Below are 14,631 nucleotides of genomic sequence, written 5' to 3'. Positions count from 1 at the left end.
TCCCTAGGCCGTGGGAAACGCCGGGGCGCATGGGAAATTGAGTCTTCAATCCGGAAATCATTTAAAGGCAAAGCACCCCCAGCTTGCCACGGGGTGGGTTGGGGAGCGCGCCTCGGGCATGCCGGGGAGTGAGACTTCAGTGTGAAAATGAGGGCGCTGGGCTAAGAGCCGGGAGGACACTGGGAAATGTAGGCCTCAGGGCCACGCCCCGAGAAGTCCCCAGTCCGCACACTCGGCACACTGTGCACTGAGGAGCCCCGCAGGTCAGCGACCCCACCAGCGCTCCCGGCCACGGAGCCCTCCGGGGAGTGCAGTCCCAGCTCCCCCCGCTCTAGTTGCACGGTGGGATTTGTAGTCCGGAACGAAGTGCTTTAGTGGGCTTGGAAAGCCGGTGGGTTTTTTGTTGTTGTTTTTTAATATTTTTTTAGATGCTGATGAACGTTTATTTTATTCACTTATTTATATGTGGAGCTGAGAATTGCACCTAGTGCCTCACACATGCCAGGAAGCGCTCTGAAACTGAGCCACAACCCCAGCCCGGTTTCTGGTTTTTGGTTTTGGTTTTTGGTACTGGGGATTGAACTCAAGGATGCTAAACCACTGAGCCACATCACCAGCCCTTTGTTAATGTTTTTTGTTTTTTTGATACAGAGTCTTGCTAAGTTGCTGAGGCTGGCCTCAAACTTGTGAACCTACTAACTCAACCTCGACAGTCTGAATTTATAGGCACAGGCCACTGCACCCGACTTGGGCAGTGGTCTTAATAGTAGACCCAAGACAGAAGCATACCTTGGTGTTAAATATCCCGCACCCAAATCCAAACTAGGAAGGATATGAATACTTTGATATAGGAACACAAAAAAGCTGCCAAAATCTGGACAGAGGTGATAAACTTTTTCCCAAGGACACTGTAGCAGCATGTCCACTATGAAATCCTTTAGCTTATGCAGAAATGTTACTGACGCCATGAGGCTGGGGATGGCAGGCCGTAGATATAAAGAGTCAGTCCCATGGATCTTGAATAGTAGTCCCGCAACCCCAACCTCCTTTCCTCAGGTTAGCAAGAAGTAAATCGTCATGGTGCTGTGCAGTGCGGGGTGTGTGTTTCTATGGCTCTTCGTAATTGTGATGTGTTGAAATTGTGTGTGTTTATGGTCCTGTCTGTGGTTGGACGTGTCTTGTTCACAAGCACTGCGATTGTGTTTGCAAGGGTTCATGTAAATATGTCTGTGTTCTTGCAACTATTATTATTTATGTGAAAAGACACTTTGAGGCATCTGGTCAGCCCACTCAGTGGTCTGTGAGACACGTCTCAGCATAAGCGCTGTTAGTAATCTTCACATCAATTGCTAGCTTTATACTTCAAAAACTTCTCTTTTTTTATGGACCTTTATTTATTTTTTTTTATCTTTATGTGGTGCTGAGAATTGAACCCAGTGCCTCACACATGCTAGGCAACCACTCTACCACTGAGCCACAACCTCAGCCCTCAACTTCTTTTTTAAAATCCTGTTCTACCACCATGGTTGCGAAATCCAGCTCTGGATTTGACCATCCTGAGTTTGAATCTTGTCTCGACTTGCTTCCTGGCTCTGTGACCTGTGGCTAGTCTGTGCCTCCTGCAGCTGGAGAGATGGTGCCAGCATCATGCACCTTCACCCTCAGGTCCCACAGCATAAATCTCCCTCTGTCTTTGTTTGTTTGTTTTTGCACCAGGGATTGATCTCAGGGGCTCTTAACCTCTGAGCCATATCCCCAGCCCTTTTTGTTTTTTATTTAGACAGGGTCTCACCTTGTTGCTTAGAGTCTGCCTAAATTGCCGAGGCTGACCTCAGACTTGCAATACTCCTGCCTCAGCCTCCAGAGCCACTGGGCTCACAGGTGTGGCCAACATGCCCAGCTCTGCCCTTCTCTTTCTGGCGCTGAAGTCTTCACACTTCTCAGGAATGCTGTTTTCTCTCAACACCAACAGTGGAATTATGGTGCTTTACCTCAGAACCCCAAGGCGCCCCCCTAACTGCTAGCAAAAATAAGCTCAAAACGATAAGAAGAAACTTTTCCCTCTTCCCCTGTGATGGCAGAAAAACAAACACTAGTCTGCACAGTAAAGATGGTTGGATAAGCGGGTGAACTGAGAACACAGAAGTAACAAGCCAACTCCTATAAGGCTCAGAGCAGAGGGGAGACTCGTGTCAGCTCCAATCTCTGATTTTAAAACTCTCCTTAGAAGAGTTATTTGCACAGAGGAACAGTTTAAGAGAGATTATATCATCAGGGACATCCAGAGCTGGCCTGCCTGGGACACACTAAGCTGGGTCTCCAAACTCAGCCCAACAGGAAAGAGACTTTGCAACAGGTGTCCCCAGGAACATTACCCTTCCAAAGGCTGGCTTGGCTTGGGCCTGGCGGAATCCTCCCAGCACAAAGCAGTTGCAGAGAGGGAGTGCGACCTGGGTGGGAAGCCGGCTCTTCCAGGTTGCTACCTGTCCCTGCTCCTGTCCAACCACTGTCCTGTGCTCCCCTTCCCCCTTTCCCATAGGTCAGCTCCATGATGATGGCAGTGATGACCTTTTCCCTGTTTCTCTTCCACCACTGTAGATTCAGGGAGCAAGAACTGTCTTTATGTCTGTAGGATGTCCCTTCCAGAGACACAACCAAGTCTGACTCATAGGTTTGTTCCGACCCCTAAGAACCTGGGCTATGGTCCTTGGGAAGGAAGTGAATGAGTTCCGTGTGCAGGTGCTGAAGTCTAGACACTTGTGTTGGAGTGGAAGGAACTGGCCAGGTCAGAGCTGCTCAACCCCCATAACTCCTTCTTCCTCAATAACACGGCCCTTATTTTGTCTGGTGTGGAAAAGCACCCGCTAACTGAAGACTGAGCCGCAGATTCCCACATCCCGGCCTAGCCAGGGGATGATGCTGTCCTGCTCGCCCGCGCCTTCCCTCGCTGAGGGCCTGCTGGGAGGTATCTGCCTTTGGGAGGGATGGGAGTGCATAGGGTCTTGGAGGGCACCTACCCAGGGAGGAATTCTGGGTCGTGGGCAGCCCGTTTCTCTTCCTGAGCACAGCTTTGCAGAGTAGCTGTGGGTGTCCACCCCTCGGGGAGTGCCAGGGTCCCACCGCACATCATTTTGGTGCTTCCTGGTGACTCTACCAAGCAATAGCTACTTGTCAAGCACAAGCGGATCGTCCACCCACATTAACACCAGAGCACTGAGCAGGTGCCTCGGGGGAGCCTTTATTTCAAGCCATAGACGGGCGGAGCCCTCCAGCGCTCCCGGAACCTCGAGGGGGGCCTTCCGAACTCCTCACTTCCAGAGCTCCTCACTTCCAGCGGCCTCCAACTCGGCCCTTCCCTGCCCCCTTCCGGCTGTGGGACAAGGAGGCAGTATCAGGAGCTGAGGCTTCCCAGCCTCGGAGATAGGCACAGGCCCTTAATTCAGGATTCCACCAGGGAAACACCCACCTCCACCCAGAGGAACAGGTGGGCAGATTGAGGGAGCACGGGAATGGGGGACTGTGGGCGAGTTCAGGGTGATCTGTGGCAGAGAAATGCCCTTGGGGAAGGGTGGCCTGCGGGTGGGCGACATGAGAGGCAGGGTGGTGGGGGGGTGGCAGAGAGTAAGAAGCGCATCTGTAGAGCAGACTTTCTCCACCAGGCACAGGTGACCAGGAGGCTCACTGTGCATTGTGGGTATCGCGCAATCTCGACAGGGGCTCCACCCCCTCGACACCAGGTTGTGACAACCTGAGTGTCCCAGCACTGCATATGTCCCCTGCGAATCAGGATCTCTGCTTCCCGCCCCAGGCTACAGGGACACAGAAAAGGGACTGAAACCAGAGAGTGGAGACAGGACAGAAAAGGATGCCCTGAGAGCGAGGGACCAGGGAGAAAGCGGGGGATCTGCCAAGAGGCCTGGGTGGGAACCCAGCACCGCGGCTGGGGATGTTGGGACTTGAGCCTTGAACTTACAACTTCTGGGCGTGGCTGATTCGGTTGTAGAGCACGTTGATCTGTGGGGGTGGGAGGCAGAGGCTGGGAAGACCGAGGGGACACCCGCCTGCCCTTTCCTGCCCTGCCCCTACTGCCAGCCCCAGCCAGCCCGGCCTCCAGCAGGGGAGGCGCCCACCTCATATTTCTGCTGCTTCAGCTTCTCCATCAGGTCGAACTTCTCGGACTCCAGCTGGTGTATCCAGTCCGACAGCTCCTGGGCCTTCTCCCTGGAGAGGCAGGAGGGCGGGATGGAGGGGAGCCAGGCCTCAGAGACAGAGAGCCGCTTGGGCCCAGAGAGGCTGACGGCACCGCAGAGCCACACAGCCGGCTCCAAGCTTGGCACTGTCAGTCCTGGAAGCCAAGGACTTTCCATCTGTGCTCACTCTCTCAGCTCCCATGGTCAGAGCTGCGGCCCCAGACACGGGAAGCCCAGGCTCCAGTCCTGGCTCTAGTCTCTCATTTATGACCATGGCCCAGGGACTTCTCTAGAATCTCTAAAGAATTCCTCCCCTAAAAAATGCAGAAATAAAACTGAAGCAAGGATGGCTGGCTGTGTACCAACCGTGCCCATTTCCATTCTCCCTTTCTTCTTGGGAAACAGAACCCTGTGCCATAGGCCCAGCGGACAGGCAAACTCTCCACCCTCCTTGCAGGTAGGCGAGGCCAATGGGATCAAAGTAGCTCACTGGCTTCAGCAAAGGCCTTGTGGCTCTTTCCTTGCAACCACCTTCTGCTGCTTGGTGCCCCAGCAGCTGTACTGGACCATGAGGTGATTTCGAGGATGGGAATGTTGGACTAAGAGTGGTAGAACAAGAAGACAGGCGTCTGCGTCTCAGGTGATTACACACCAGCCATGGACTACTTTCCTTCAGATTTCTTCTACGTGAGAAACAAACCTCTGTGGTTTAGGCTGCTGTAGGCAGCCTCAGCTACTCCAGGCCAAATCTGACCGAGCAAGGTCCAGGGCTCTGAGCCACAGGGGGTGAGGAAGGCGTGTGAAGTGCCTGGCACACAGGGAGCCCCCGGAGAGCCAGCCCTCCTACATCTGTTCATCATCATTAGCGTTCCTAGTCCTCTTTGGCTTCCCCAGGAGCCTCTCCTTCATGGGGTACAGGTGGTCCCCCGCGGGTGCAGGTCCCTGAATTCCCTCCACAGTACCGCACCACTCCAGCCGCAGCACTTCCATTGTGTTAGCAACTGTGTGGGATCCGGCAATCACAGAGCACAGAGGGTATGCCCCCTCTAGCAGGTACTACAGTCACACGACAAGGGAGCTCAGCACCTGTGGGGTCCGTACAAAGTCCTGCTGGATGCTGAGGGACACCTGTATTTTATTTAAAAGGCGTATAGCCCCTTATGCTTCAGTTTCTCTCATCCAATACATGAAATTTTGTAACTTGAGATTCTCAAAAAATACGATTGAACTTGAATTATGAGTAGGTGTGGAGCAGGGGGAAGGGGGAAAAGGAAGAAATAGGAAATATGAACATCATCACCACATTGCTTTACGCCAGGCCCCGTGAGGGTCTTTACGTGAACCATGTGTGGGGAGGGTGGACACACAGCACAAAGGACATCCAAGCCAACAAGCCAACCTGTGCAGCTTGGGAGGCTGAGGCAGGAGGATGGCAATTTGGAGCCCAGCCTCAGCAACTTAGCAAGACCCTGTCTTAAAGTGAAAACTAAAAAGGGCTGGGGATGTGGCTCAGTGGTTAAGCCCCTGGGTTCAATCCCTGGTATAAAACAAAACAGGATTTCCAATCCCCCTGCAGCACCTGGCCCTGAACTATAAATCCCAGCGTGCCACAGGAGTGCAGGAGCCGGGACTACTGGGGGCCCAGGCGGGTTGCTGTCACCTGGCTGGGGCCCCTGTGAGACCCTGGACTTCTCTGGACTGGCTCTGCGGACTACATTTCCCAGCGTTCCTGTGCACACTGCCCCAACTCCAGTGAGCCGCTCACCTTGGTAATTTGAAAGTGTTTACACCACGGAAATGGGCAAGAGCTGAGCCTGGACTCCACCCCAGGACAGCTGACCATACACCTTTACTATCAAATCACTTCACAGCACAGTAGCAAATACAGACCACCACACCAAACTGCTCGGGTTCAAGGCCCGGCTCTTCCACCTGCTTGCTGTTCAGCCCTGGAAAAGTTGCTTCACTTCTCGGTGCCTCAGGTTCCTCACCATGAACGTGAGGATGCCAACAGCGCCCACCTCATGGCTGTGAGTCCCCCACAGGGGACTGCTATTTGTTGTCCTCACCACACTGACCCCCTCAGAGCACCTGGAGGGACTTTGCTCTCATAGAATCCTTGGGCCAATGAGAAGCAGGAGTCGGAAGCTAAAGCTCAGATGACCCAGCCCCTTCAGAACCCAGGCCAGCGCACAACAAGACACAGGGAGCCCAGAAGGACAGGCCTGGGGACTGTACCCCTGTGGAGCAGGGGGAAGAGGAGAGCGTGCCAGGCCACAGGGCTCAGCAGGAAAGTCCCACCAGACGGCGGCTTGAGCCCGGAGGAAAAGGAGCCCCCAGCACCTCAGAAACAGCCGTCCAGCCCCAGGCCAGGCCCAGTCTCCATCCAGGGGCAGCTGGACGTGGGTCCCCTGGAGCTGTACCATCCAGAGGGCAGCAGGAGCCAGAGCGGCTGCACATGCCGAGGTAAAGCAGCACTGGGCTCAGATCCAGAGCACTGCCCACCCAGGCTGAGCCAGGGTCCCCTCCCGCACCCAGGCGCCCCGCCACACACCGGAGCTGGTCCTCGCCCAGGTAGTCGATGTCCAGAGGCTTCTTCCGCTCCGACAGGATGCGCAGTTTCATCTCCCGCCCCGTCTGCCGCTTCCCACGCTTCTGCTCTGCCTGAGAGTGGGAGAGAAACTGAGACAGGCCAGGAGAGCAGGCCAGCCTCCCCCCTCAACCCAGGGTCCAGGCCAGCCTCCTCCCTCAGACCCAGGGTCCAGGCCCAACCTCCTCCCTCGACCCAGGGTCCAGGCCCAGCCTCCTCCCTCAGACCCAGGGTCCAGGCCTAGCCCTCCTCTCTCAGACCTGGGGGTCCAGGCCCCAGCCATCCTCCATCCAGAACCAGAAGTCTGGGCCCACCATTCCCTCCCCATAGAATATAGACTCCCGGCCCCTGCAGGCTGAACACACCTTGACCAGGTAGCCCCCAAAGTGGGCCCCCATGTTGGACAGAACCTTCTTCTTCTTGGCATCGTCCTCTGCTCTCTTCTTGGCCTCCTCCTCCTCCTTCCGCATCTTCTCCTCCTGTGGGGGTGGGGGTTTACCCATGGCCTCCCTTCTCCCTTGCAGACTGAGGGGGAGGCCCTGGGATGCAGCATAGGGAGCATAGGGAGGAGAGCCTGCCTCCCCTCCTGGCCGGGCTATGTGGCCATCCATACAGTCCTCCCCGGGGCTTGAATGTCCTCCCAGCAAACACTGAAGAATGGGGGCTGCTGGCTTCTCCTGCGGCCTGTAGCCTGAATGGCCCCCCGGGCTCTGCTGTGAGCCTCGCCTCCCTGGTCTCGAGAGGCCAGAGGTGCTGACGCCAAGGTGTTGGGCATACAGAGGCTGGTGGCCGGGGCTGGGCTGGGGTTCAGTGGTGGAGCACTTGCCTAGCATGTAGGAGGCCCTAGCAGCCCTGGCCTAAACTCTGCATCTCCAGCACCACAAAAAAGAAAAAGGGGTGGCCAGGCTCCAGGCACCACAGTGCTCCAGCGTCAGCAGGGCACCTGAGAGACCCGGGATCCTGCAGCCGAGCCCCTCCCCTCTGAGGGGTGGTGGGACCATGGCTTCGAAGGCCAGCCTTCTCTCCCCATAGCCAGCTGCTGCTGTAATCTGCAAACTTAAAGCAATGCAGTTCCGGGGTTCAGAAGCCTGAAATGGCCTCGCTGGGCCCAAACCGAGGGGTGAGCTGACCTGGTCCTCCAGGCTCCTGGGTGACGCCCTTCCCACCTTTTCTAGCTCCCAGGGGCAGTGCCCTCCCACCGGGCCTCTGGCTCCCAAGGCAGCAGGCAGCATCTTAAATCTCCCTGGCTCTGGCCTTCCATCCTCCCCCTCCTGAGGACCGACCCTGGCGCAAGGGTGGCAAGAAGATGCAAATCCACAACCACCTCCCAGATCCTGATCTGGTCTCATCTGCGAAGCCTGTTGGCTGGGCATAGTTGCACAACCCACAGACTGTGGGCCTGGGTGTGGGTACCTCGGAGGCATATCCTGCCTTCACTACACCCTGCTCTCAGCCTTAAACAGTGGGCTGCATGAGGACCCACTTCTTAATGCCAACACGGTGACATTTCAAACCACCCTAGCACCCTCAGGGGTCAGCTGTGGCCAGAGCTCAGCTCCGTTGGGGAAAGAGCAGCTTCAACGCCTCCCTGGATTTGTGCGGAAAGCAGAGCAGAGTTTAGGCCAGGGCTGCTGGTGGTCAGTCTGCAGGGTGATCAGCCATTGCAGTTTGCATGAGACTAACAGGATGTGGAAGTTTCCTGGCTAAACCCAGGAAATTATCAGACAAGCCAAGAGGAGAGTTGGTCACCCTAGTATTCACAGAAAGGTGACCAAGGATTGGAAGAAGAAAAGCTCTCTGGTGTCTGAGTCCCCTGATCCAACCAGGCCTGAAGCAACAGCAGTTCTAGGCTTTTTTTTTTTTTTTTTTTTTTTTAACCAGGGAGGGAACCAAGGCGCACCTCCCCACCCCTTTTTGTTTTGTTTTGAGACAGGGTCTCACAGAGGCTGGCGTTGAACTTGCAATACTCCTGCCTCAGCCTGCCAAGCGCCTGGGACCACACGGGTGCACCACCCCGCCTTTCCTTTCTGCTGAACCCAGTTAGGGTTGAGTTTCCATCCCTTCCAACAGGAAGAGCCTTAGGTGATACTGCGCACCACGCAGAGTGTCAGGAACGGGAACAGCAGCACCCCACCAGGAGGGAGGGTGCGCCCCAGGGGAGGGGAGGCACCCACCGCCAGCTTGGCCTGCCGCTCGCGCTCCTTCTCGGTTCGGAAGCGCTGCTGCTCGGCTCTCTCCGCCCGGCGCCGCTCCTGCGGGCAGGAGAATGAGAGGGTGGGAGGCGCCCGGCCGTCCCTGCCCAAGCGGGGCCCGAGGGTGGAGAGGAGGCCGGAGCGCCCGTTCCCGCAGCCTCCGCCCCGGCTCCGGACCCAGGGGAGCTCACGTCCCCCAAGATCCGGCGAGGAGCAGCGCGGGGAGGCGGGCGCCCCAGTGCCCCACTCACAATGCGCTCCTTCAGCGCGATGAGCTCCTCCTCCTCTTTCTTCCGCTGCTCGAAATGCACGTCGATGAGCGTCTGCAGCTCCAGCAGGTCTTTCTCCATGCGCTTACGGTGGATGTCCTGCGGGGCCAGGGGGACCCGTTGGAGCCGGCCGGCAGGCCCCCGGTGTCGGGGTCCCACGGAGGGCCCCCGCAGATGGCGGCAAAGCAGCGCGTGCGCGCGTCCAGCGAAGGCGGTGGGCAGCGCCTCCCTAACCCGCGGGGGCGCCGCTCTGGGGACGGCTGCTACTTACATCGAAGTCCACACGCTCCCCTTCTGGGATCTTCGGGGGGATCAAAGGAGGAACCACCGGACGGCTGCGGGGCAGGTGGGGACAGTGAGCGGGCCGACCTCCCAGACGGGGTTTTATACGTGATGACGTTTGAATATAGTAGGTGGAATAAACTGTGCCTGGACAATTCATGTCACCTGCTTTTGCAGACATTTTTAAATGTGGCTAATAATGCATTTCAATGACACACGTGGCTTGTGTCCTGTGGGTGGGGCTGTCCTGGGAGTCAGCCCAGGCCCTTCTCTGATTCTCTGCCACCGCGCACTCCCCACCTCCTTGGAACGCTCTCTTTCCTGATCCACCTCGACCTCTCCCGCTATCCCATCCCCAGGAGCCTTCCAAAGAGCCTGCCCTCTGCTTCATTCAAAGGACAGTGCCAGGGGCTTCCGTGTTCTCCCTGGTGTCGAGGGGAATTGGTTCCAGGGTCCCCAGTGGATGTCAAACTCCACGGACTCTCGCCTTCCTCATATAAAGTGGTGTAAGGCTGGCATGTGACTTATTTGTAAGTCATCCCTAGATAACCTGCAGTACCTACTACCATGCTGGTGCTGCGGACTGGTGTTGCTTACCGAGAACACTGTGTTGTTTAGGGAATGGTGTCAAGAGAAAAGCCTCTACGTGTTCAGTAGACACAATTGTTCTAACGTCTCTGATCTGCACCGGTGGAATTCCCAATCCCGTGGTTCCACTGTGCTGAGACTGCGCCAACTCCATCTCCAGCCCACCTCTCTCCTGAGCCCAGACTCATGTTGATGGACACCTCCCGAACATTCTGTACCTCCCCATCCCGGGCCCCAGCAGAGCTCAGCAACTTCTGCAGGCTGTCCCAGCTCACTGTCCCTTTGTTCCCAGCCCAGAGACCCTGGAGGGCTGTCCTTGTCACCTCTCTCCCTTGCCCAACAGCTCATCTAACCCCAAGTCCTGTCCCTTTACCTGGATTCTCTCAATCTGCCCCTTCCTTTACATCCCACAGCCCCCTGCCCCAGCACAGTCCTCTTTCCTTCCCACCTGAACCAACCTCCCAGCCTCCTCTCTGGCCTCCTTGCCTCCAGCTTGTGGCTCATCCTCCTTTAAGACTCCAGAGGGACCTTTCTAAACTCCTGAACTGAATCCTTCCTCAACTTGGCCCTACCCTAAATACAAGTCCAAGCCACTGGCCAGGATTCTGACCCTCCCCCATCAGGCCCCTGCCTGCTTCTCTAAACCTCCTCTCCTCTCATCTTCTCATACGCATTCAGCAGTCCATGGTGCCCTGGTTGTGCCCCATGTCTTCACACCCCTGGGCCTTTGCACTTGCTGTGCCCTCTGGCCTGATGCTCTTCCCCTGACAAACTCCATCCCCTTCTCCACAGACCTTCTCTGGCAGGGAAACTCATCTGCGTTCTCGTGCCCTCTCCGCTAGATCTAGCCTTTCCATGGCTCCCCAGTGCCCTGGCCTCCACAACTCGGCTCCTTCTTGCACACTGAACTCTAGGTATAATGAAATTTGCACCACTTGCCATCCAGAATTGATGCTGCTGTTTCCTTCATAGTTGGATGGCTGCTTCCTTGCATCTCCAAGCCTTGTCCCCAATGTCACTCTATGAGCTCCCACAGCCTCCACTGATCTGCTTAGCTTAGGATGCTCATTATGAGAATGACTATCAGTACCCTGGGCTGGTTTATATGCGGCCACTAGTCTTCTCTCCTACAATGTCCCTCCTACCTCCTGTCCACTAGAGGTGACTCCCAGGAGAAGCCTTCCTGGAATGCCCAGAGCAAGAGCAGGGCCCCCTGCCAGGCTCCTCTGGAACCTGGGATCCCATTACTGTCCCTGGGTCTATTTCACCATTATGGTGGCAAAGAGGGTCTGCCCTGCCACACACCGTGTGAGGTCCTGGAAATGCAAGCTGAGAGGTGGTGGCTTAGGTTGGGGTTAGGGTTAGGTTAGTGGCCTCATTCCCATGCCCTGTCGTTTCTACCTTTTTACACCCTACCTCTGGAGGTGGGGGATTGTTTAGGAGCAATGCTGGGTACCCCAGCCCCACCCCATAGAGTCTCACCTTGGTTTGGGGCGCTCTTCTTCTGGGGATAAAGGGGGATACAAAGAGACAATTAGGAAGAGTTATGGGGTGAAGAACCTGATACCCCGTAGGGAACCCCCAAGCTTCTGCCCAGGGCACCAGGGAAAGACTCAGAGTCCAATTCTGGGGAAGGAGCACAGGGAGAAGAAAGGGGAGAAGGAAGTCGGGTGGCCATAAGAGAGGAAGAGGATCACACGCATCGGATATACATTCAGCACTGGTGTGGGGGTCCCACCCCCTCTCCGGAAACCCCAAGTCCAAAGCCCAGACCCACCTCTCCTTATATGCCCAGAGCTCCTGCCCTCCTCCATCAAGACCCAGCGTGGCGGGATACCAATCCCTGTCTTCTTTCAGGGAGTTCTGCTCCCGGCCCCTCCCCCCTTGGGACACCCCATTCTTACTAGGATCCTCGGTTCAGGCCCCAGCCTTTGAATGTATATGGGGAGGGAGAGAACGGGGTGGGCGAGGAGGCGGGGGGGGGGCGCGGCGGCGCCTCTCGGCGACCGTCCCACCCTTCCGCAAGCTCCTCTGGCTGGGGAAGAAGGCGGGGGTCGGTCCCTTTAAGGAAGGGAAAGCGCCCAGGCCACAGGCCATTTCCCTTCGCGGCCACCAGGGGGCGCGGGGCCCGCGGGGCTTAAAGGGCCGGGCTGCGGGGCCGGAGCTGGGGCTGCGGGGCCGGAGCTGGGGCTGCGGGGCGGGAGCTGGGGCTGCGGGGCGGGAGCTGGGGCTGCGGGGCCGGAGCTGGGGCTGCGGGGCGGGAGCTGGGGCTGCGGGGCCGGAGCTGGGGCTGCGGGGCGGGAGCTGGGGCTGCGGGGCCGGAGCTGGGGGTGCGGGGGCGGCGGGTGCAGGCGCCGAGGACGTCGCGCGGCCTCGGGAAGCGGAGCAGCCGCGTTACCTCGCTCTGCCACCGGCTCCGGCTCCTCGGGGGCTGGGAGGGGGACAAGCGAGGGCGGGGAGGCCACGCGGGCGGGGGAGAGAGGGGACAGCGGTCAGGCCGGGCGCGGCGGGGCGCCCCTCCCACCGCGCGGGCTCAGCGCGGGCCTCACCTTCCTCCTCCTCCGCCGCCTCCTCCTCTGCGGGGCGACCACACAGCGTTAGGAGCTCCGGGGCGGCCGCGAGTGCCCAGACCCCGGGCTGCGGTCTGGGGCGCCGGGACACTGCGCCGTGGGTGCGGGGCGCGGGCGGGCGGGGGCCGGCAGGGCCCGCGGCGTCCCGGGAGCCACACCCGCACCGGCGCCCAGAGGCGGGGGCCGCCGAAGTCCCCACCCCAGGCCGCCGGTGTCGCCTCACCTTCCGCCTGCTCCCTGAGGACCGGGCAGGGGGAGAGAAGAGGGCGAGTTAGCCGACTTGGGGTGGGAGGGCCTCTCCGTCGCCGGGCCCGACCCCCCCCCCCCACGCCAGCGACACTCACTCCTCGTATTCCTGCTCTTCGGTGTCCGACATCCTGCTGTGACCTAAGACCAGAGGGAAGCGGCCAGTGGAGCGGGGTCCTCTAGGAAGAGGCTGGGTCTGGGCACCGGGGCCTGGGGCAGGAGCGGAGGCTGGGCGCCTGGGCCTAAGGGAGGAGGGCTGGGGGACCTGGTGTGGAGGTGTGGCCCCAGCCTGGCACCGAGGCTGCAGGCCGCCCCCCTCACACAGCTGTCTTCTTTTGTCTGGTGACAGGCCCCAGGGAACCCGATAGGAGTGGGGATTAGGAGGTATTGGAAAAGGGACAGTGGCCTGAAGACAATAGCTGCCCCACCTCTAGTGCTATTTTGGAGGGATGTCGTAGTCGGTGAAACTGAGGACATTTCCTAAGAAGGGATTTGAGGAGGGGGGGCCTTCTGTGACAATTAGTCACACCCGTCCCCTCTCCTACCCTCACACCCCCCCCGCCCCCCGCTGTTTTCTCTCCCACCTGTCTCCTCTTTTCACCTTCACCCATATCCACCGACCGGGTGCATGCCACCAAGAGCAGCTTCTGTCCTCAGGCCTCATCCTGCCCTGAAACACCCAGATCCCCACCCCAGGATCCCCCCGTGCCCCACAACACCCAGGTTAAGAGATGCCCAAATCCCCAAGCCCACAGATTCTGATGCCCCTGGTCAGAAACAGCAAGTCCTGTATCTCCAGATTCAGAGGGATCCCATCCATGATGGTCCAGGCAGGAGCCTGACATCTTAAGACCCCCAGGCCTTGAGACCTCGAGGTGTGGAAAACAAATCACCATACCCATGCTCAGAGCCCAAGTTCCTGACCCCCCAAATTATGGCATCACAGTTCCAGACCTTCCCATCAAAAGACCTCAGATTATGAGACCCTGCCCCAGTTTCGATACCCTCAGAGTCTGAGTCCCCCAAAATTCTGATATCCAGACTGTTTCACCTTCAAGCCCAGATATCCCCAATTTCTGAGATTTTCCTGAACTCTGAGACCTCTGCAGTCCAAAGGAGGGATTCCTAGATTCTAAACCCACAAATCCTGTACTTTCTCTCCATCCCCAGTCCCCCTGAAGTCTGAACCTCCTGAATTCCCAGACCTCCATACCTCTACCCCTCCCCACTAAAGCCCCCTCCCCCAAAGACATGAGCCACGGAGACCACAGAGCACAGACCCCTGTTACCTAAGGCTGAGTCCGCAGATGCTGTAAACCGTAGACTGGGCTGTGCCAGGGCAGGATGCCTCTGGGGGTTTATAGCTGGTGGTTTATAGCTGTGGCTCAGCCCCGCCCCAAGTCAGAGGAGGGGAGAGAATTCCTTTGCTCAAACACATGTCATTTGGCTCAGAGGCTGCCCTGCCCCCTTAGATTCAGGGTCCAAGCACCCTCTGGCTGCTCCCAAACCCTTCCCCACCCGACAGCACCGCCCCCCCCCACAGACGCTGGCTGGATCAGGCACCCCCAAGCTCCTTTCTAGCACCAGCATCCTTTGCTGTCAAAACCCCAGGCTGCAAATGAGGTCCGTGGAGACTCTCCCATACCTCCCTAGTGACAAAGGGGCACGAGGGAAGCTTCCTATTTCCATCTCTCTGTTCCCTCA

General features: G+C 57.9%; 1 protein-coding gene across 7 annotated transcripts; it reads right to left on the bottom strand.

The window, feature by feature from the left end:
• Positions 1-3,222: 3,222 nt before the first annotated feature.
• On the bottom strand, positions 3,223-14,367 carry Tnnt1 (troponin T1, slow skeletal type). Of its 7 annotated transcripts, XM_078031443.1 has the most exons (14): positions 14,217-14,367; positions 13,026-13,068; positions 12,905-12,918; positions 12,661-12,687; positions 12,510-12,542; positions 11,594-11,615; positions 9,513-9,576; positions 9,224-9,340; positions 8,955-9,032; positions 7,146-7,259; positions 6,745-6,854; positions 4,131-4,221; positions 3,974-4,014; positions 3,223-3,370 (listed from the first exon to the last, which is right to left on the bottom strand). In XM_078031443.1, exons 2-14 carry the CDS (start codon positions 13,055-13,057, stop codon positions 3,325-3,327), a joined length of 789 nt encoding a protein of 262 aa, XP_077887569.1. In that variant the 5' UTR covers positions 13,058-13,068; positions 14,217-14,367; the 3' UTR covers positions 3,223-3,324. The 7 variants fall into 7 exon arrangements, with proteins under 7 accessions (XP_077887569.1, XP_077887570.1, XP_077887566.1 ...); XM_078031444.1 differs by lacking the exon at positions 14,217-14,367 and having other exon boundaries at positions 13,026-13,248; XM_078031440.1 differs by lacking the exon at positions 14,217-14,367 and having other exon boundaries at positions 11,594-11,612.
• Between the last annotated feature and the right edge of the window lie 264 nt (positions 14,368-14,631).

Source organism: Ictidomys tridecemlineatus, chromosome 15, assembly GCF_052094955.1.
Source record: "Ictidomys tridecemlineatus isolate mIctTri1 chromosome 15, mIctTri1.hap1, whole genome shotgun sequence".
NCBI lineage: Eukaryota > Metazoa > Chordata > Mammalia > Rodentia > Sciuridae > Ictidomys > Ictidomys tridecemlineatus.
The sequence above is the reverse complement of the archived record's forward strand: the minus strand, read 5'-3'. Positions and strand labels throughout refer to the sequence as shown.